Genomic DNA, 24,682 nt, shown 5'->3' on the forward strand with positions numbered 1-24,682 from the left:
ACGTCAGGCGGCATATACAAAAATAAATCAGAAAAAATAGTATAAACCAATACATAAAGTGAAATTCCAATGCAAGCACCAAATCTAACCCTAAACCGAAGCAACAATGGTTTGAAAATAGGAAAAAGCAGTTGAGTAACCAATACGTGATAATCACACAAAAACAGGAATTCGTTATACGATCACAAAAAACTTGCAAATTCGTGATAATATCACGAAAAAAGAATCAAAAAATTACGTGACTATATCACAAAACCTCATGAGACTGGGTAGGCATAGATGCATACTTTAAGTTTTTGAAAGAGAATTAAAGTAGTATTTGTTTACGCACTTCTACCTTTACAGAAGGGTCTTATGCTTAAAGGTATAGTTCTCCCAAAAGTTAAAACTTTGTCATTATTTACTCACAATCATGCACTGTAAAAAAATTCAGTAGAAATTGCAGCTGGGTTGCCGGTAACTTACCGTAGATTTAAATGTATGTTTTTTACTGGCAACATTTTGTTCAAAGTTAAATGAATATTAAACATTTACAAGTCTTTGTCTTTACAGAGTAAAACTAAAAAACAGCATCAAGCAAAACATTCTGGGAAACAAAATCTGAAGCAAAAAACAGAAAAAGGTTGATGATGATTTCTGATTCCCAGAATGCTTTGCATGAGGCTGTTATTGTATAGTTTTATTCTGTAAAGATAAAGACTTGTTAATATTTAAAATTTATTTAATTTTGAACAAACTCTTGCCAGTAAATAACATAAATGTAAATCTACGGTAAATTACCGGCAACCCAGCTGCAATAACATTGTAATTTCTACGGAATTTTTTTACAGTGTATAGTTCTCCCAAAAGTTAAAACTTTGTCATTATTTACAATCATGTCGTTTAAACCCCCATTCATTTTAATCAGAACCCAAATGCAGAATTGTTGTTTGGGGTTTTCTGGTTATAACCCCAGTCACCATCCACTCAGATAGTAACCAGAAAACCAAAAAATTTCAAAATATGCACTGACAGGCAACACTTTTTTAAAAAGTTGTTTAACAAGAAATAAAGTCATTGGGGGTTTCAAATGACATGAGAGCGAGTAAATAATGACATATAACTCATTTTTCAATGAACAATTCTTTTAAATCCAAGGTAGGATTATAAGAAACATTAATTCAATCAACAGTGTCCAAAATTTTGAGGTTGTGTTAGAAGTTGATATTTTTACATATGGCGCTAACAATATGGGTAAGCTATAATAAAAGTATTATATTAAAAGTCATCACTAACTGAGAAAATAAAGGAACTGTAAGAAAATACATACACAAAAACCAAACAATGTGTTTCAGCGGAAAAACAGACAGTTCTGTAGAAATGAGCCCCTGTAATTCCCCAGAGATTTAAACATTAAATTATATGTCATTGAATCTAATGGTTTCAAGTGTCAAAGGAAGACCAGCATTTACACCCATCGCAGTGATTAACTTCATTGTCTTGTATTTGGCTATACGAAGTTCCTTTTGTTATTTTCCCCATTAAAATACACTGGAACGCTGCTTGTTACTACGCATGGAAAATCTGTTTTAGAAAAAAACTTTATTGATTTATGGTTGTCACCTGTTTGTAACACTGCTGGAAAAGTTGTCACACATTACAGATGTAAAAAGTATGTTTAAACATTAAATACACATGTAAAACACCCCCAAAGTCATGATATTAGAACAGATTATAACATTTAGATTTTTGTACACATTTATTTAAAAAAAATGCATGTTTGAAAAGAAAACTAGGCACTGACTAACTTACTGGTAATGAACCAATAATGTTAAATAGCTGTGGGCAAGTTCAAGACCTCAGAAAAACATTTTTTGAGCAGGTTTTCAACAGGTGTGTCGCTTGCATAACAATGATGAGTAAAAAGTTATAATTCTTCAATTATCTATAATCACACTCATACACTTTATATTATAAAAAACATGATCTTGAAACAGTACACTGTAAAGTCATTTCAACGTTGACTTCTAACTAGTCAAAAAAGTTGAAATTACTTATTTAATTCAAGTTGTGTACATTTTTACAGTGTACTTTTTCACTAAAGGGTTTTTATACATGTACTGTATTTTTACTCATATCGAGTAAACATTTAGTAATAGAAACCGATTTGGGATCAGAAACATTGACATCTGTATTTCATCCGTCATCATTTTAAGCTCAAGTATTCACAGTATTCCCTCTCTCGAACACAAAGCAAACAGATTAAGAATGTGCTAGAGAACTTATCTAACTGGTTTGATGTCAAATTAAAGTTGACACCGTGACAAGAACACGTCAAGCGTGCGTTTAAATGCTAACAAATCAATCAAATGCTAGTTAGCATTCAGAGGCACTAGCTGTGCTATCACAAACACTTCTATATTCACATATTCACAAAATGTATAAAACTTTTATAAATGTGTGAACATGTGACAAGCTTATACTTCATTGACTAAAAATGTTTATTTAAGCAATTAGCTTGCATTGCAACAAAGTCTACGCCCTTATGAAAGTAATACAGTACTTATATAGGCTAATCGAGCTGCTAACCGCAGCATTACCCAGAATGCATTTCAGTACACTGTAAATAAAAATGCTGGGTTACTTTCAAAGCAGCATTGGGTCAAAACCCAGCCCATTGGCTTGTAATTTAACCTATGCTGGGTTGTTTTAACCCATTGTTGGGTCAAACACATAATACATTATAAAAATAAATACATTTCTCTGGACCAAAATATTTTTAAATATATGCTAAATACATTTTGTAGAAAGTACAGCTTTATTTAATATATTTTTGAATTTAAAAATATATTAAGTTTTAACCTTTATATATGAGAATATATTTCAAAATGTATTTCAGGGGCAACAAAACATTTCTAAATTTACAAACCATAAGGCAAATATAAAATATATTTTTTTCCTGACCAAATTATATGTATAAAATGTATATGTATGTATAAGATTATATATATTTTTACATTTAAAAATATGTTATTTTAACCTTTTCAAATCTGTTATGTCTACAGTTTTTCTTCCAATGTGACCTGAAAATAAATGCAATAAAATATATTTATTTTTAAAATATGTTTAAAAAAATAGTGAAAAATACATTTTGTAAACATATTTAAAAAAATATTTCAGCACATATATTTTTACCTAGCATTGGAGTAAAAAAATCTAAAGTTTAGTTTCATGTGCTCACGTGAAACTTTCATGTGCCGAATTTTTTTAAGTTTAGTTTCGCACGCGCATGTGAAACTATCACGCACGCACGTGAAAGCGATAGTTCCACGTGCGCACGCGAAACTAAACTTTATTACATTTTTGCTCCATGCCCCCTTTGGAGCGCCGTAATTTTTTGCCCATTTTTTTTTAAATAGATTTAAAATTATATTTGAAAATATATATTTTTGCCGTATGGGAATATAACGATTTTCTGGGTTATTTAACCCAATGGCTTATACTGAAAATAACCCAGCATTTTTTATGTGTATAAATTAAATGCATATCGATCACATTCTAGTACAAAAACATGAAAACGTTTGGAAGACTACACATCTGTAAACCCCTAAATGATGCTATTCAAGGGTAATACTTACTGGCAGACAACTTTGCCGGCTAACGTGGCGAATAGACATCAACAGTACAAAAAAATTCCCAACGTTTTGTATATAGCAGGTTATATACAGTATATACAGCACAAAAATACTACTAATAGTACTTTATACCAATGCTAACCTTGAATTACACGAAAATAATTGCTTTATGGTATGATAGCGATGATTTCCCCGAATTCAAAGCAGCATTTATACTTGTACTATATTGTTATTAGTAAAAACACAATATGCGTACAAAAACACTCATTTTATCTTTCACTTTGCATTTGAGTATACACAAAGTCCTCAATTTATAAAAACTGTCAATATGTACAGAAAGTGTGACCAGCACATAACATGCCGCAGTGTTATTGAGGTAAGTTGCTCTTAAGCTCGAAACGACTGTATACCTGTTTGGATTTCATCTTGTTGTATTGGTTGAGCATGTCCAGTTTGCTGTGACCTAACGTCATGCGTTTCTCATCCCGTCGATATATACCTTTATCTGGGCCCACCGGCAATGGTCCCGGTGGAGGGAGAACTTGCTTGCTCTCCGGTTCATTCTGCGAAAGATCCGGGCCTCCGAAAGGAGAAGTATAAGGGGGCGGCTTCTGGTAGACGATGGGGTCTTTCTCCTTGGCCGAGGGTGTAAATAAATCAGTAAACTTACTGAGAAACGGAGCACCTCGATGTTTAGGAGATATTTTGCTCTCGGTGGAAGACGGCTGAGATGGAGGTTGTGGAGCGCCGTAGAGACCTAAAGCCTGCAATTTGGATGTCTGTCCAGCGATGTTTGAGCGCATGTAATCCGCCGTTCCACCTTTGGACCATTCCGCTCCGGCAGATAGCCCTAAAGAGGGACGACGTTCCACCGCGTGGGGTTGCTGGGTACCGTTGGGGGAACTTTTTCCGAGATGGTTTCCGTGCGGAACGTGATGACCACCTTTCCTGTCGTGAGTCTTTTGGGAGCTTTCATGGTTCTTCTTGTCTTGCGTGACTTTGTAAGACTTTGTACCCGGAGGAGCGGCTTTGATACTGGAAACGCTACTACTGGATTGGCTACTGGAGTTTTCGGAGTAGACTCGCTCCTTGCTGCTGAAGTCCGGAAGGAAGTCCAGCCCCATACGTGGGGCCATCATGTTGAAGGAGTACGTAGGAAGCCCTTCCTCGTCTGGATTGTAGAAACGGTCTATGATTTGGGAATCGGCGTACATGCAGCGGAATTCCCGGTCGAAGCAGTCGGTGATGTGACCGGAGAAATGCATGACCACGTTGCTGTGCACTTGAGCGGATAGCCACGTAAAACTGGAGGAAAGAGGGAATGAATGTGTAAATGGATCTTGCATTGAATGCAACAAACTTTGCTGTCTTGTGTTTTATGTATCTTGCATGACCTAATTTAACAGTTTTATAGATAGTTCAGCTTAAACAGCGTGTTAAAGTACATTCACACCAACCATCTGTTTATTGCATATCTCATATGCTTTATATAATACTGGAATAACCTATCATGTGATAAGAATTTTATATGATGGACATTATGATTTATTTACAAAGCACACAGTTTTCTTTCTTAGCAAGAAAAACTATGCTTTTTGAAAAGTTTAAAAGGTTAGTTTCTGAAGACTATGTTTGCATTTGAACCGTGTACAACCGTAGCCAAGTAAAACACCACCCTGTTAGCATTGGGCAAAGCTTTCTTACACTCGAGCGTGAGCCTCGCCCACTATCAACATTGAATGTGTGCTAACACGCAAGTTTGACATACTGTTGGATGCTATCAATCTTGCTAGCCATGAACTAACAAAGCAATGCTAATAATTCATATGCATAATAAATAAGGATCAGAATAATCTAACTTTAAGATGTAGGCTAATCCATACAAGTCAGACAGCTTGTCCGAGTCTTAACTTTCAAACACGGCTATATAAATAAATAACGTATGGCTTTGATATAAAATCTATGGGGCTTATGCTATCCACTAAAGGGATAGTTCACCCAAAACTGTTATACATTTACTAACCCTCATGCTGTACATGACGCTTTCATCCATCTTGCATGACAACATTTACATTTTTATCAGTATGTGTGCTCACTTGGTTTGAACATATGACCCTTTGCTAATGCAATTCTCAACCATTGAGCTATACAGGAGCACTGTACGAGTTTCTTTCTTCTGTTGAACACAAAACAAGATATTTGGATAAATGATGGTGAGCACTTAGTTGACTCTACCCATTGACTTCCATAGTATTAAGTCAATGGGTACCGTCAACTGCATGCTTACCATATTTTTCGGTCTATAAGCCACATTTTTTTCATAACTTGGCTGGTGTGCGTCTTACAGTCAGGTGCGCCTTGTAAGTCAGTATGAATCAATTTTGACATTAATGAGGCAAGAGACATCATTACCGTCTACAGCTGTGAGAGTTCACCATATGCTGTTTCTGTATTTATGTAATTTAATGGATTCCGTAATGTGAAATGACGAGTATGCGAACTTCACGCTAGTTGGCTTGTTCGGTTAATTTAGCCTATTCAACCTTCCAGGTAAGTTCTGTATGCTATGGTTTATCGTTTAAATAACTGATAATATTACTTTAACGTACAGGCCGAGGGGCAACCTTCCGATCTCTCCGATGAAGCCAATACGGAAGTGACTTAAACTGCAATTATTCGACTGGCCGCTAGAGGCAGGCTCCAAAAGGGAGTCAACTCCCATATGGGTGATTCTCACGAAACCATTGAAACACCACGGCACTAATGATTTTAGCTTTAAAATGTGTAATATAGTAACATTAAAAAGCATCAGAATTAACACAATACTGTGTTCTACCTTGCACAATGTGTGATTTCAAAATAAGAATTTCTAATTGGAAATTTTATCTCATTTTCTGCTGAAATTCTCATTACCGCAATGTGTCCGGCTGTGTTTGAACATGCGTTATGTTGTAATGTAATCAAATTAACACAAAAATATTAAGAAAAAAATAAATGGATGTTTTGCTAGACTACTTTAGATGACAGAAAAAATATTTACTGAATATTCATGTATAATAATAATAAAGAACAATTAGGAAAATGATGTTTCCATGCCTGATGTTCTCATCCTCCGCAACACTTTTTGAGAACAGTTTAAGCACACATACAGAATTTTAATAAAGTTTGATTTTGAGTGACCAAGCACATGGACCAGTTACTTCAAGATGGCTACAAGGTAAGATCATTTATTTACAGTTAATTTGAAATATTGTCTTGTCAGATTGCTTACACGACATTTTGATTATCATTACCGCAACAGATGCTTATTAAATGTTAATTTAATTAATAGAAGCATAATACTTTGATTTTAAATGCATGTGCAGAATCTCCAAATTATGTTCTGTCAAGTCATTTTGAAAATATGTCAGTGTTGATGTTTTCTGACTGTTGCGGTAATGAGATTTTTTAGGACTAATTTTTTAAATTATGTTACAAAAAGTGTTAAATGATAAGTAAAAGTTTTTAAATTAATGTTCCCATTTACTCCAGACTTTGTTTTTCAATGTCTGGTGGGAAAAAAAGTAAATTTAAGCAATTTTTACATTTTCCTGCTTGACATTTTTAAAACCAAGTTTTCATGAGAATCACCCATATACCCCCATTTTAAAATAGCCAACTTTACAGTAGAAAATAATATGTTTACAGGCTGGTACAAAAATTGTCTGTATAGCTAAGTTTGCCCTGCATGACAACTGTGAGGGGGGTGAATTTTTTTGTTTAAATTATATTAAGCTTTAAAGTTCTGCATAATTAAGGGCGTGGCCACTTGAGTGAGGGGTGAACAGCCACCGCGGTCACTAGAATCGAGCTAGCCGGGCGTGGTTTCAGCAACCAGACTCCTCAACTTCACCCACGTCCCACCTCTTTACCCATTTTCAGATATCCGCGAGTGATGCGCAATGACGCACGGTCAAAATGGCGACAGCAGGCAACGCCTACTTTAAGCTTCAAAAACGACCAATGGGTGACGTCACGGACACTACGTCCATATTTTTTTACAGTCTATGGTACAGACACCTATTCAGCTTGCTGTTCTGTCTGCTATGTTTAGTTCAATAACTTGCCTTTCCAGATTAAATGTCTGTTCTTCGGCTTGGATTTTGGGAAATAATTTTCTAAATAAACGCGACATAGTCCACTGTGACTTATATATGTTATTTTGTCTTAATGACGCATTTTTAAATGATGCAACTTATACTCCAGTGCGGCTTATAGTCCGGAAAGTGCGGTACAGTCATCTATACAAATATCTTCTTTTGTGTTTAATAAAAGAAACTCTTATAAAACACAAGGGATGAGTAAATGATGACAGATCCCTTAAAAACTGTTGGTTAATACAGACCCAAGCTTATGTTTAATGTAAGGATGCCACGCTGGGTCTGAAAACTGCACAATCATCATGTTTTCATAGCTAAGCTACAAAAGCCTACGGATGTCTGCACATGGGGGTGAAGCTCACAAGCTCTTCCCAACTCTTACACGTGCTAATATGTTTTACGTAATAGTGCGATGCGATTGAAATAAGATCAGCCAGGACTGTGGGGTATGTGAAGATGAATAATTTAAAAGCACCGCTGAATTCCTCCTGTGAGAACGTTTGGGTGCTGTCAGAAATCGTGCTGGAACATGCAGTCATGCTAACGGATGAACTATCCCATGTACAAAGTACAACACTTTACCATAGTAACCACAGATTTGTCATGAACCTGTTATTATTTGATATTAGTCATTAAAACTAAAGACAAAAGCATCTAAAAGCTTTCTACTGTTTGAGGATGATGCAATTACTGTAATTCAGTGATAACACGCAGGTAGGGTTATTTGTGTACCTGCATATCATTTCAAAGCAGCTTTACAGGAATGCTATGTCATGCGGTGTTAATTTAAAACGAAACTAACTTTTACGTCATCATGCATGGGTAAAAACAGTAAATGTTACCTATATGATCCAGCCAGAACTTCCTCACAGTCAATGATCATGAATTTCTCCTGAACTTGACCGCTGAACTTCTTTCCACTTTTGGTGCAATACGTGTCCCCGCATACGCTTCTTATCCTCATATTCTGAAAGATGATGATATAAATATATGATATATAAATTAAAATAACAAAGAGATGCCAGCTACAGTAATGCAAAAATAGTAACCAGCTAAATACAAAAGACAGGATTTAAGGTTTGAAAGAGCAAAAACAATGCCTCTATTGTTGCATTTATTTGAAACAATTGCATTTATTATGAATGACCTGCATGGGGAATATTCAAGACTTTAAACTTACGTAAGACTTGAGTTATGCTTTTCACTCATTCATTCCTAACTTTAAGAAGAGATTCAATAGTTTCTAGGCGTGATGTGAATTTGAGTACTTGACTTACAGAGAGGTGCGAATTCTGGATGTCCAGTTCTGAGCACATGTTCAAAAAATGACAGAGGTTCTTCTCATCCAGCAGAATATAAACGGGAACTCGGCGCTTGTTGGAAGCTTCCATTAAATCACAGAACAAATCCACGTCTGTAAAAATATCCATGACTACAGCAATAACCTGTTTCAGAGAGAAGTTGTTAGGACGTGCATTACAGTAAATGTTTTACTTAAACTGGTTTTATTATTGATACTAAAGAAAGAACATCAAGGCACGTTTCACAGACAACGCTTAGCTAAAACCAGGACATGGTCTTAGTTAAATTAAGATGTTTAAGCATCTTGTGTATCTTGAGACAAATCAACGGCACTCGCAGATTTAAATAAGTTATTATCCTTGTCTGTAAAACTGGAGGATTGCTTATAATGTTTAAAGGAAAACACCAGCTGTTTTCAATATTTTACTATGTTTTTACCTCAACCTAGATAAATTAATACATAGGTTACCTATCTTTTTCAATGCACTTTTAATCTTTGTATACAGTGCTACTTGAATTTGTTAGCATTTAGCCTAGCCCCATTCATTCCTATGGCTCCAAACAAAAGTTTTATTTCGTGCCACCATACTTACTCATGTAACTACTTATGTTACAGTCTTTAAATAGAGAAAATGTGGAAGTGTTTGGTGGCTTCTAAATTCAGCCCTGTTTGAAGCCATAGGAATGAATGGGGCTACGCCAGGCTAAATGCTAACACATTCATGACGTGCTGTACAAAGACCAAAAGTGCACGCATTGAAAAAAGATAGGTATGTATTAATTCGTCTAAGTTGATGCAAGAACATAGTAAAACATTGAAAATTGGTGATGTTTTCCTTTAAGGCGACACTTTATGGCTAGTGGTCGACCGATATGGCTTTTATGGCCGATGACAATACCGATATTAAAGGGGACATTTCACGAGACTTCAAATAAATTTTTGTTGTCCCCAGAGTACACATGCAAAGTTTTTGCTCAAAATACCATATAGATCATTAATTATAGCATGTCAAAATTTTAACTCTGTAGGTGTGAGCAAAAATGTGGCGTTTTGGGTGTGTCATTTAACATGCAAATGAGCTGATCCCTGCACTAAATGGCAGTGGCGTGGTTGGATAGCACAGATTAAGGGGCGGTAGGACTGGCCGATATGTATTGGGGGACTCTCATGCATGTTCCATCAGCAAAGCCGGCCATTTGATCAGTAGCAATTCGCCATCAGCTGCCTTCAGATGGAGTGGCATCCACCACACAAAGCCGCAGTTCACCGACAAGATGGCCTTATCACATCAATTATCGCAGGCGATACGTCCTATATAATTAATGCGACATTGCCCCGATTGTCAGTGAACTACGGCTCTGTGCAGCAACCGCCGCTCCATCCGAAAGCAGCCGATGGTAATTCACCACCAATCAAAGAACCGGCCCCACCGACGAAACACGCATGAGAATCCGCCGATACAAATCACCCAGCCCTAAGGGCCAGTTTTATCCCCTTCGGACATCACAAGGGGAGCCAAGTTTCAATGAGCTATTTTGTCACATGCTTGTGGAGAATGGTTTACCAAAAAGTTACTTGGTTGATCTTTTTCACATTTTCTAGGTTGAAAAAGCACTGGGGACCCAATTATAGCACTTAAACATGGAAAAGTGAGATTTTCATGATATGTCCCCTTTAAGAAAGCTAGCTGTATGGCCAATATGAGGCCACAACAACTCAAATGTTATTACAGTAAATAAGAGATAAACAGAAAGTTGGTAAAACCAAATAAACATTTGTTATGCATAACATTTATAAATATACCCTTTTAAAGAACTTAAAACATATTAACAAGTCATAATTAATGTGGAGCTGACATCTCATGGTATTGTTTGAATAAGTGTGTTGAACTAGTGTGGTGTTATGTGCGGCACAACATAATGTCATGTTAAAAAGTGAATAATGATTGATCATTTTACTGTCTGTTAGACTTTGGCTTTACATTGAGTGTCTTTTTAAGTAAATTTAAGTAATAGAGAAATTTACTGGCCGATTGAAAAGATGTATAGGCCGATAATAAAAAAGCCAAATATTGGCCGATATATCGGCCTCTGCAAATATACTGGCTTATTACTATTTATGTATATTTAAATTTCTCATAAAGTTGTCCATTCTTGAAAGGTCTACAAGGCTTTAAAAATTATTTAGAGACTTCACAGTATAAGCTGACCTTAAAACGAATACATTTCATCTGCAAACAAATAATATTAAAGTTTATTTCAATGGGTGGTTTTATTTGCGATCTTTAGCCATTTTAGACGTCAACTTTCTTTATCACATGTTTATGTTCCACGGATGTGACAACAAGAACCTGTCCAAATACATTTGGTCTTCAGTTTGAACAGTGTATGTCGTTTCATCTTTTATGTTTTGTAAAACTGACTATATCTGTAACGCAAAAGTGAAGCGTCTACATTACATTACATTTACAAACATGCCAGATGCTTTTATTCAAACTGACTTACAGTGCATTCAAGTATTCATTTGATCAATATGTGTGTTAATATAGGATCTAAATCAGTGGTCTTCAACAGGGTGCCCACACAGAGACTGCGAGTTGCCCGTCAAAGCACATTCTAATAGTCTCAATTTTAATATATATATTTATTTATTACATATATTAGCTTATATTAGCTTAAACAACGATAAAACATATCAACAAGTAAACTAAAATAAAACCAACAAATAAAGGAAAAAAGTTTTGTGTAAACTATTTAAAAAATGTAGCTCTCGAGATTGTTTTATCCATTGCGGTAGCCCTTGCTCACAAAAAGGTTGGAGACCTAAAGATTCTTATGTATAAATATGCATAATACTTCTATAGGCTATGAAAAATAAACAGCAGTCTTGTTTGACTTTACGCATTTTACAGTGCTTGGCGCAAAGACAGATATGGTTTGAACCAAACTTCAAACAACACTTTGTTTACGTGTGACGTCACACAGCCCAAACAGTAAAGTAAGTACACGACAACGAGCAAAGAACAACACAAAGTAGACAGAGAAATGCAGTGAAATATTATGCAAAGCATATCTGTACACCGCAACAAAGCGCAACAGCTGGCAAATGTCAAAACACAACATGTTAGGGCGCAAATGCTTAAACTCACCTTCTTCGCTTTACTGATGAGAGATCGGATCAAATCTTTGACATTTTGGCTCTTATCCCTCTGAAAGAATATCTGCGCCTCCGTGGGACCGATACGGTTCGACGTCTCCGGCCAGCCCAGCTCCAACATTGGAGGTTCCTCATCGGACATCATAGGAAAATAGGTCCCTGATGTCAGCTCCGACACGGTGTCCTCCACGTCCAGACCGTTGGTTCCGCTATCGGCGTCTGCAGTCTTGGCTACATTTTCCGTGATATAGCGTATTTCGAGCGGGGAGAGAAAGTTCACCTCCCGTTCATCCTGTAGGACTTTGCGATACTCCTTCTCCCCGTGTTCCAGGAGCGCGTCCGTGGCGAGCCGTGCCGTTTCATTGTGGCTCAGCTCGAGGGTCGTTCCGTGTCTCCAAGTGGTCTTTACGTCCTCAAGCCTTGCGGCGAGTTTCCCTTTACGCACAGGGTTCTGTATCGGGCGCAAAGCATCCGAACTGATCATTTCCACGACAAAAGTGTCTCCAAACAATCGAGATTTGACAAAAAGCTCAATTGGACGTTGCTTATTCCAAAGGGTATTCGCTGACCTTGTTTCCTGTCATCGTCGTACAAAAACGCAATTCCCGGGGGCTCGTGCGCGTATTGTTACGCGCTACTGAGAAACTTAATGCCGCGCTCCCCCACCTGTGTGCGTTTACCTGTCCTGCGCCCAGCAGTGGCTCCGCCTCCCTGTCATGCGCTTACCTGCCCTAACCAGCAGTGGACCCACCTACCTCTGACGTCATGCGGAAGAAAAACAAGACTTGTTATCTCTCATAGGAAGCGACGTGTCCGAGTTCAATGCGCAGTGGGCAATGTAGTGCGCGTAGGATTGCGTCTGTGGAGCATATAAAGTAATTTAGCCATAAAAGCGGATTTGTATTATGCCTACTGTACATATACATTGATAAAACACGGTAGAGATATGCACTCCTACAAAAATTAAGTCTATGGGTTCTTGAAATAACAATTTCTTTCTTATCATTTTAAAGTTTGAAAAAAGTCTTTCCCCCTACTTAAAATCCAGCAAAGACCAGCAAAAGCTGGTAGCTGGTTTAAGGTGGCAGTAGCTGGTCTTCCAGTCTGACCAGCTTAAAAAGTGACCAAAACACAGCCAGACCAGCAATGCCAACTAAAACCAAGCTGGGAGACCAGCTAAAACTAGCTCACCAGCAGGGTCAATAGGGCAAAAAAAAAAACTTGTCGTGAAACAATGTTCTGGTTTTTAAATGATTTTTATGCATTTGGCGATGGTTTTATCTAAAGCAACTTACAGTGCATTACGTCTACACATTTTTTTAATTAGTATGTGGGTTTCCTAGGGATTGAACCCGTGACCTGCTGTTAACACAATGCCCTACCAACTAAGCTACAAGAACCCATATGCAAAAAATGCTGGCACATGTACACACAATATAGCCAAGTGAGGGTAGATGTCACAAAACTTGCCAAGAACTGACCAGCTCATATTTCAGTACAAAATTAAAAATAACTTTGCATTAAATAAATTGTGCAAAATGAATGTAAAACAAAAATGTGAATTGCATATTCATCACAAAGAAATAATACTTTTTTTTTGTTGATGTATTTTATAAAACTTTTTTTTATATTGAGCTCTGCTGATACCATACAAGAGAAGTTGCATTTAAAGTTAAATATTTAAATACATTTATAGTACATTTTGTTATTTTCCTAATGCTTTGGGTCTGAATACCTTGATAAAACTTTTAAACAGGCAAAATCAACCGCGATTAAGACAAAACCTGCATCATGTGAAGTGCATATGGCATTTGTCTGCCTTATTTGAATTGTAAATACATCGCAGAAGATGTCAACTGTATGGTTCATTTACATATGTTATTTTAGATAATCACAAAGCCCAAAAAAGAAACCCAGAGAAAGTTGACATACTTGTAGGGCAGGTCTTTGCAGTCTCTTAGCTAGCTGTTTAGCATATGTACACTGTAAAAAATGTGCAATTTTTGTAAAAAATTAAGTTAAACAATTTCAACTTGAATTTATAAGTTATGTCAACTTTTTTAAGCCAAAACTTAAAATAGTAGGCTGAATTCACTTGAAAAACCGAGTTGTTTTAGCTTCGTTCTGCATTTTTTTTTTACCATATACAAATGTATGTCATTATTGAGCAAAAACTTATCTGCAAATATAATACATAAAAAAAACTTTTAAAAAAGTAACAAAGTTTAATATACTCACATACAGTACAGACTTCTCAGCGCTCTTCAAAAGTTGGTTGTTGTGTAGCGTTTTCCTGTGTTGTGTTGGGATATTTTTGGATCTTCCTGTATTCCTCTCTATAAGGTATCAGGCACTCTTGCATGAATCACAGCTTTTCCATGACATGAGTCGAAACAAATGCTAATGCAGCAACTGTTTCCTTGTGTAAAGCACTGAATGGATATTTTTAAACTCTTAATTCAACCTGTGCTTGCTTTGGAAACTCTACATCTTTATAGGCTATAAAACACACAACACATGAAAATGTAAAGTATAAGACAAATGCATGTCTTTGATCCACAATGATGTCTGTATCAGCTGACGGCAGATGTCTAATATACACAGCGTGGACAGACGGATAAAGCGAACTTGTGAGTTCTGTGAAACTCTGAATAATGGTTTCACTATAATAATGAATAATGATAATGTCTGATGATGATACACAGCACTATGTGTCCAGGCTTCGATAATGAAGGGCAAAATTAGAATTTTAGTTCATGAATTAAACACAATGTTCAGAGAGACAAATGTCGCCTTTTGTGCCGCTACACAGCGTGTAGGCTACACAATAAAGCCCTGGCAGATTAACAGTCTGTCTTTAGTTGTTTTATTGGTCCCTTCTTTAGAGACTGGCTGAAATTCCCAGAGGCATTTTTTGTGTCCAGACCTATGCTACAGAAATAACAGAGTTCTTTTGTTCCTGCTTTGAGATGTTTCCTGTTAAAACAAAACTGGGATGGGACATGCAAGGAAGGAAGGGCCTTTAGGTGACATATGTAGGGGGAGGGAATGGACAACTATTGGACATTTTTTGTTTTTATATACAGCCCGAAAGATTAATATTTTTTTGTAGGGCTGTCAAAAGATTAATCACGATTAATCGCAATTAATCACATACAAAATTATGTATATATTTTTAATTTACATATAGTATAAAATATAGCAAAAAAAAAATATATATATATATATATATATATATATATATATATATATATATATATATATATATATTAGGGCTGTCAATTGATTAAAATATTTAATCTAGATTAATCGTATGATTGTCATGAGTTAATTCGCGATTAATCGCAAATTAATCTTTTCTAAATTTACCCTAATTTAACACTTTTTAAATCATGCAAAAGAATGCATGATTTGTTGGAATCTGAACTATACCTGTTTGAAGTTGACAGAGTCAGCAAAGTTAACTTTGATAAAAATCACAAATTACCACAAAAATTATCACATCCATACCTTAAAATCCCTGGTAAAACTAATAGAAAACGTATAAATAAAGATCATTTTAGATGTCCAGCGACCATTTAGAGCATTGGATTCGCTAGACGAGACTCATTTAGACAGCACAGGTCACATTTACTGTCTAATGCTGGCTCTCAATTTATCCAACTATGTAAAAGTACAGAAAAAAAACATTTTTTTAGTGCTGGGCAAAGTTTAATCGCGATTAATCGTTTACAAAATAAAAGTGATTTTTTTGCATAATATATGAGTGTGTGCTGTTTGTAATTATTATGTACAGTATTTATAAATACACACACATTCATGTATGTATTTAAGAAACATTTACATGTGTATATATATTTATTCATGTTATTATATATTCTATATTAACAATAAAAATGAATATATAAATGAAAATGTTCTGAAATGTATATATGTATGTGTGTGTGTTAAAGTATACCTAATATTTACACACAGCACACACACACACACCAGGCAAAAACGCACCCTCATCTTGCATGCGATCAATCACGATCAATCCTTGCCCAGCACTAGTATTTTTGTATTACGGAAAATTTCTGTAATTTATTGTGCTCGTTATTTTATGGTATTGTTATATGGGTTTTTTTCCAGATTTTTTACAGTGTAGACCAAGGGTCAAACAGAAATTGCACGATGCGTTAATAGAACCTTAATAAAACTAGTGATGTTAACATTAATTTGCATTAAGGCGTTAATTTTAATGACCCTACTAAATTAATATATATATAAATATATATATAATATATATATAATTTTTGGTCCATATAAATTTTGCATTTTATCTGCATATGGCTTATTTCCCCAACTTTAGGGAATATACAGGTTACGTCCCAACCTGATTTATTTTTCTACTTACTAAGCACACTTGACATGCCAGCAGTGTGAGTCAGAAAATGAACACATCACAACATCACACCACACCGCAAAACAACATTTGTTATATAAGAAGGCCATTATTGGCATTCCTGCTAAATGACATTGCTCAACAAGATCATTTGTTTGTAGTTGTACGTGGATAAAGCAAAGCTTAAGCTAAAGTGTTTATGAGTCAACATGACTGTATCACTAGAATGCGGCATATGAACACAACATTGATGAAATAGTTTGTTAAAATACGAAGCATTAATTACATCATCTCTACAGAACCGACAGAGCTGGTTTGTCCTGATGCTCACGTCTGTTCTACGGAAAGTAGCTTCAGCTGTATCAATAATATGTAAATTGATCCGTCTCCAGAGAGTTTATGTATTAAGACTAATAGTATGGAATGACTGTGTTGTGATATTAATAGTGGATATATTCAACACCCTAGCAACCAGTAAGCAATGCACATCAAAAGCATGCACTTAACAAAAATATTAAACTAGTTTTGGGTTATACTTCTTTTGCCTTTATTTGTGGCTTTGTGTAAAGGATGTAGATGCATTCATTCGAAAAGGTTGTATTTGTTAACATTAGTTATACCACGGGCTGTTGAATTCTTTATTCTGATTGGCTGAGAAATGTTCCATTGGTGTTGATTATTTTTCTGTAAACCGCACATCTAACCTTTTAAATGTCTTAAAAATAGACACCAGAGCAATTTTTGTTGTAACTGTCATATAAGAGGAATAATTCACTCCGGTCCTTTGAATTATTTGCAAATATTGCACATCCGCGGTGTAAAGGCACTCTACTTCGAGTCATGCCACATTATCGTCAATTATTCCTAACATAAGCTTATATGTCGATGGCATTTATGAATATTCATGTTAATACATTTACTAATGCATTTTTAAAATCTAAAGTAACTTGTAACTGTTTACATTGTGGAAAAGGCACGTTGTGTAACTTTAAGGAGGATCTCTTGACACAAATGCAATATAATAATAATATACATAACTACACTCACCTAAAGGATTATTAGGAACACCATACTAATACTGTGTTTGACCCCCTTTCGCCTTCAGAACTGCTTTAATTCTACGTGTCATTGATTCAACAAGGCGCTGAAAGCATTCTTTAGAAATGTTGGCTCATATTGATAGGATAGCATCTTGCAGTTGATGGATATTTTTTGGGATGCACATCCAGGGCACGAAGCTCCCGTTCCACCACATCCCAAAGATGCCCTATAGGGTTGAGATCTGGTAACTGTGGGGGGCATTTTAGTACAGTGAGCTCATTGTCATGTTCAAGAAAACAATTTGAAATGATTCGAGCTTTGTAACATGGCGCATTATCCTGCTGAAAGGAGCCATCAGAGGATGAGTACATGGTGGTCATAAAGGGATGGACATGGTCAGAAACAATGCTCAGGTAGGCCGTGGCATTTAAATGATGCCCAATTGGCAATAAGTGGCCTAAAGTGTGCCAAGAAAACATCCCTCACACTATTACACCATTGCATTAATGAGAAATTGAACAGGTGTTCCTAATAATCCTTTAGGTGAGTGTATATAGTCAGTGGTGTTTGAAGTTTTTATTACCTTACAATGAGTCGTTTTTATATAAAAACACCAATGGTCACCTTATGGGCATTTAAAAAGGTACACTGCAGCCGCAAGTGTTTACTTCATTTTTAAAAGGAGACGTGCGGAAACTGGTAAAATGCGGGCGGTTACAGAGGTGAAGTGGACACAAAATTCTGCCCCTCCTGCGGCCACGGCTCTTCACATCATGCGCCGCTGAAAATAAACATATTTGTACAAAATGCATGCATCACACGAGAAAGGCTGTAGCTGCGCGACGATTTCGTCACTTGCAGCGTGCCGTGTGAAACACCCATTACATGGAAGTCGCCAGTGTGCACCGCCATGTTTCTACAGTAACCCTTAAAGGACAAACTGCTCTATAGAGCGCACTTTGTCACTACGTTGTCTCAGATGATGACATATTTGTCCTGTGGAGGCTTCCGTAGCTTCTCTATGCGTTTCGAAAGGGAGGGGTGAGCTATGGACTGAGCTGTTGGTTGTAATTCACAATCTTACCACTAGATGCCTGTAAAAAATCTACACAGTGGACCTTTAACGCACAGTGAACAAACAAATATATTTTTCTCATTGTTAGCTCATGCATTTAATAATGTTCACAAATAAAGCCTTATGCTACGTACACACCAAACGCGGGGCATCACGTTACTCGCTCTAGATTACTTGCGGGACTATTCTCGCTCTAGAATAGTGCGCGTTTGAGGTGAATAGTGCGCGTTTTTGCAGCAAACGCGCCGCCCAGGACGCATCTGATCGTGTCTTTGCATTGACTTTGTATGTAATCTTGCGCAAATCATTGAACTCGCATCTTGTGTGAACCCACAGTTACTGTAAAGTGTTTAAATGTTTGTTTGTTTTTGAGTTTAAAAAAAATTATTTTACTTTCTCCGGCATTAACAAAGCAACAACTTATTTAAGTCTTATCTGATCACAAATATAATATCCTGCTTTGCTTTAAAAAAAAAAAAAGTTTTGCATGATATAACAAATTCAAATTTATCAGGTCAAATTGGGTTAACAGGATATTGCAAGGATTTGATTCGATTTGATCTAATTCATCATGAATGTTAATAGGATTATACACAAATTACACTTGTCATCTAGGTGTCAAAATCTCATCTGTAAAAAGCAGAAATACCCCACAGCTAGGGCAAGTACGTTTACTTGTCTCAGCAGGATCACAGCCTGATAATACAGAGAGAGAGCAACACCTGGCCCATTATGTGTCCTCTGAGTTCAACTTTATTTACAAGTACGGTTACGTCGACCTAACAGAAAACAAGGACAGATTGTTCTTTAAAAGTGTGTTCATAATGTACGATTGAGGACCAGACATTTAAATAGTATGAATTACGCACACATCATGATCCATAACACCAGAAAAATGTAATAAACAATCAATATTGTGAAACTGAATTTCAATATAAAATATGATCGAGTGCTTTAAATCATAAAACAATTAAATTACATTGCATAATGTTTTATGCGGCACATACGTCACGTTACACTAATTGTAAATTTAAAATAATGTGGACTTCATTAGCATCTTAATAGTCATCATCAGTTTAGGTGCAGCTAGTAAATATTAGTAATGCAGAAAGCATGACTGAAACCTTTGTTTCATTTGAACTCCTCATTACTTCAAGAGGTGTGAGTAATTGGCCATAAAACCGAGTCAAAGGTCCGTCTTGACTTCACAGGAAACCTGCAGATAACCTTCAGATAACAGGGGTCTTGCTCAACCGCTTGTACAACCTTCATGATCAGGTGAATAAACACACAATAACATAAATACAGGCAGACTTTTAAAAAAAAGAGACAAAACTGTAAAAGTTGAATTAAAATATTAATGCATCCCTATATTGTTATATGTTGTCTATTTGATTTCAATAGGATGTGAATATACAGTATAATAAAAATGATATTGGTCACTTTTTGCAACTTTCACTTCGTTGTCGTATTGCAATTAATTATTTTAATTTTTTTATTTTCTGTAGATTTTTGCATACATGATGCTATTATATGTATAGAGAAGCATTCAAGAAAGTTTTTTTTATTGAACTTTAGTGCCTCAACACATAATATTTCACTTTAAAATGCACAGATGTTAAAGTCACACAGATATAAAAATCTAATTCTGGGTCAATGTTCTAATTTTGATATTCAATATATACAAAGCATTTTTTTTAAAATGAAATCCACTTCAGATGATTGCTTATGGTTTCATTTCCTTTTCAAAGTTGCATCTATTTGATAACACCATTGTTGGACAGTTGAGCTTTGGAAGCGAATGGTGGGTGGCGTTCTCTGTAACAATGAAACCATTTATTTCAGTTTAAAATGCCGGCAGCCAATCAGATCCCAGTCAAATGTAGGCCACATCAAGACTCCGGCATGTCCAGAGATTTAGGCAGCATTTAAGAGGGGTGTAACTGAGCCATCCATCGACGGTTACTGACTTCGGCGGGAGAATCTTCTCGAGCTTCCCACAGTCAGATCACGTTTGAAGAAAACACCTACAGCTATTTAATCATGTACAAACAGGAACGCATATACATGCAATGTCTTGCTGCCCTGGAAAGTTGCGGCTCCAAACCTGTCCGTCTAGGACATGCAAAGAGAGAACGCCTAATGTTAAACACTGACTTAAGATGTTGTGGACCTCAAAGACATTAAAGGGGGACTCATAATAGTTGTAATTAGGGTGCAGACAATTTTAAGACCACGGAGAAGCCTCTGCCTTGATACTTCAATAATAGACTGAATAAATGTGCAAGCAATATGTGACCCTTAAAAGGGACACTCCCCTTTTTTTTTTGAAAATATGCTCATTTCCAGCTCCCCTAGAGTTAAACATTTGATTTTTGCAGTTTTCAAATCCATTGAGCTGATCTCCGGGTCTGGCGCTGGCACTTTTGGCATGGCTTGGCATAGTCCATTGGATCTGATTGGACCATTAGCATTGCGCTAAAAATAACCAAAGAGTTTTGATATTTTTAAAACTTGACTCTTCTGTAGTTACATCGTGTACTAAGTCTGACAGAAAATTAAAAGTTGAGATTTTCTAGGCCGATATGGTTAGAACTATACTCTCATTCTGGTGTAATAATCAAGGACTTTGCTGCCGCAACACGGCTGCAGCAGGCGCAATGATATTACATGCTCGAAAATAGTCCCCTTAGTAACTTTCAATGCCAGGGGACCATTTTCGGGTAGTGCGTAATATCAATGCACCTGCTGCAGCCATGTTACATCAGCAAAGTCCTTGATTATTACGCCAGAATGAGAGTATTATTTCTAGCCACATCGGCCTAGAAAATCGCAACTTTTAATTTTCTGTCGGTCTTAGTACACAATTTAACTACACAAATGTCAAGTTTTAAATCGAAACTCTTTGGTTATTTTTTTAGCGCAACGCCAAATGGTCCAACCAGAATCAATAGACCATGCCAAGCCATGCCAAAAGTGCCAGCGCCAGACCCGGAGATCGGCTGAATGGATTCCAAAACTGTAAAAATCAAATGTTTAACACAAGGGGAGCTGGAAAATGAGCATATTTTTTTTTAAAGTGGACTGTTCCTTTAAGGGTCATTTTTTATTTTAATTTATACATTATCTGTTAGCGCTGAATAAATAAGCTTTTCATTGATGTATGGTTTGTTAGGATAGGAAAATATTTGGCCGTGATGCAACTATTCTGGAATCCGAGGGTGCAAAAAAATCTAAATATTGAGAAAATCACCTTTGAAGTTGTCCAAATAAAGTCCTTAACAACACATATTACTAATGAATAATAAATACATTTTTAATATATGTACGATTGGAAATTGACAAAATATCTTCATGAAACATGAGATACGATGTATTATTGGCTATTGCTACAAATATACCCGTGCAACTTACACTGTAAAAAATACTTGGCTGCCTTAAAATTTTTTGTTAAATCAAGTCAGATTTACAAGTCATTTCAACTTACTATTATTTATCTTGACTAGAAATGAGTTCCTACAACTTAAAAAATGAAGTTGACTTTTTTCAACTATATTTTATAAGTTATAACAACTCACCTGTAGTTATAACAACTCATCTCTAGCCAAGACAAACAATAGTATGTTGAAATGACTTGTAAATCTGAGTTGATTCAACAAAAAAATATTTTTTACATTGTATGACTGGTTTGTGGTCCAGGGTCACATATGTAGTTATGCATGTGGCGGATGTTTTATTAATGAAGCAATTTTGCATTCAAGGTACATTTTAATCACATACATTTTTATAATGATGTGTTTTAAGTGGGATTGAACACAATGCTTTACTAATTGTGCTACAGGAGTGTTTTAGTTAAATATCAAAGGCAAAACTTTGAATACACTTTAAATAAAAATACAAAAAATGCCAAGTGCACACATGTAAATTAAATATTCAATATTGCATCATCTAATTAATATTCATGATTTAATCTAATCTAATATGTTTTTGTTATGTGCCCATTCTTTATCAGATCAATCTTTAATTGCACAAAACTTTGTTTACCTTTACAAATAATACACTATAAAAACAGTGTAATAACACTGTAAAAAAGCGTGAGGTTAAAACCACTTGGAAGTCAATTCAACCTACTATTTTAAGTTTTGACCTTTGATAAGTTAACATAACTTATAAATACAAGTTAAAATTGTTTAACTTAATTTGTTATATTTTATTTGACAAAAATGCAGTATTTTTTTTATCTACAATAAACTATGATGAAAACGACTTGACAAACATCAAGCGGTAATACTAAGGAAATCTGTTTTATTGCCCACCAGCCAGACACAAGGGAATTTTGTTGAGTGCTCAGAAACTCAAATACTTAAGGGAGTGTCACAAACAATTTCAAACCACTTCCTTTAAACAGACACAAAGGACTTTGCGCTGGAAATTAATTAGAGAATTTCATACGTCACTAAGCTTCAGGGAAGTCCTGAGATTATTTGAAAAAAACCAACCGCTAAGTGCATAAGTAATCACACGACAACGAGAGCAATCTTGTTAAACTGCACGCATTTTACCTGTCATGAAAGGATCACACGACACTCGTGTGTTTATTCAGACCAGTCATCAGAAACCACAGAAACATCTGATCTCACACTTCATCAGTATTTCTCAAAAACTAAAGCTGGTTTCAGTTCAGCACACTGAGCAACACTTTGAAAAGTGACGAGTCGAGCACATCATGTGAGCAGGAAGAGAAGAGAGGATGAATAATATCCTCATGTGCATTATCTGACTCATACAAACACAGACAAACCCTTTCCTGAATCTTATGCAGATAAAAAAAGCTTACAGACCGTCCTTTGAATTATTGATCTTCACAGCTTTTAAGGACCTGATGGATAAAAACGACAGACCGAGAGATGACAAATGGATAGAAAGACAAATGTACAATTGCTTAATAAATTTATTAGACATCACCCGATGTAAGGTTTGTGTCTAAACTACACTGTAAAAAATTTCTGTAGAAATTACAGTATTACTGGGTATTACTGGCAACTAGCCAGTAACTTACTGTAGATTTTACATTTATGTTATTTACTAGCAACAGTTTGTTTAAAGTTAAATGAACATAAAACATTTTCAGTCTTTATCTTCTACAGTAAGTTACTGGCAACCAGCTGCATAATTACAGCTAATTGTTTACAGTGTAACAATATTGTTGATTGAGTATTTTAAAGTTTCATCCATTAGTATGTTTTAGCTCTTTAGTCTTAATGCTCTTAATGCTTAAATATAATTATTGATCTTAACCTTAAATTTACTGTTTTACAAGAAAAAATAGTAAAGCACTTTATATTTTATATTTAATTTTATATATGCCCAGTTATACAAATGCAGTCTTTAACAGTCAAATAATTTTAAATGTTGAATGTTACGCTTGATTTATTTCTGACTTCTGAGAGAAGATAAATGTGCCAACTCGAATCTGGGTATAAAAACATGACTCCAATTTGACATTTATCACTTCTGTTAAAAATAATGAATCTCTAAATAAAAAAAGAGTCCACGTTAATGTCTGAGACAAATAGGCACTGTAGCTATAAAGCTCAGCGAGTTTAGAAACATGTGGACTCAGGTTGGGGACGTTTGTCAAGTCAACATTACAATCACATGACACTGAATGACACATTTACCCGTCAACACTTCAAAGATCTGTAAACAGAGATCAGGACAGATATCAGCTCACTTTATGTGCTGATTGAATCATGTGGCACTGATAAGAGACATTTTTAAAAGACTTGCGATTTAAATGAAAATTAAACATTAGCAAGTCTTTATCTTTACAGAATAAAACTAAAATAACAGCCTCAAGCAAAGCATTCTGGGAAACAAAATCTGAAGGAAAAAACAGAAAAAGGTTGATGAGGATTTTTGGTTCCCAGAATGCTTTGCATGAGGCTGTTGTTTTATATTTTTTATTCT

At 35.7% G+C, this 24,682-nt stretch overlaps 1 protein-coding gene across 1 annotated transcript; it reads right to left on the reverse strand.

The window, feature by feature from the left end:
- Nucleotides 1–1,566: 1,566 nt before the first annotated feature.
- Nucleotides 1,567–14,589, reverse strand: fam83c (family with sequence similarity 83 member C). The gene is made up of 5 exons (XM_055213709.2): nt 14,451–14,589; nt 12,205–13,071; nt 9,031–9,198; nt 8,596–8,720; nt 1,567–4,919 (listed from the first exon to the last, which is right to left on the reverse strand). The coding sequence occupies exons 2-5, from the start codon at nt 12,694–12,696 to the stop codon at nt 3,983–3,985; spliced, it is 1,722 nt and encodes a 573-aa protein (XP_055069684.1). The 5' UTR covers nt 12,697–13,071; nt 14,451–14,589; the 3' UTR covers nt 1,567–3,982.
- Nucleotides 14,590–24,682: the final 10,093 nt, after the last annotated feature.

The sequence above is a fragment of the Misgurnus anguillicaudatus genome, chromosome 8 (assembly GCF_027580225.2).
Source record: "Misgurnus anguillicaudatus chromosome 8, ASM2758022v2, whole genome shotgun sequence".
Classification (NCBI taxonomy): Eukaryota; Metazoa; Chordata; class Actinopteri; order Cypriniformes; family Cobitidae; genus Misgurnus; species Misgurnus anguillicaudatus.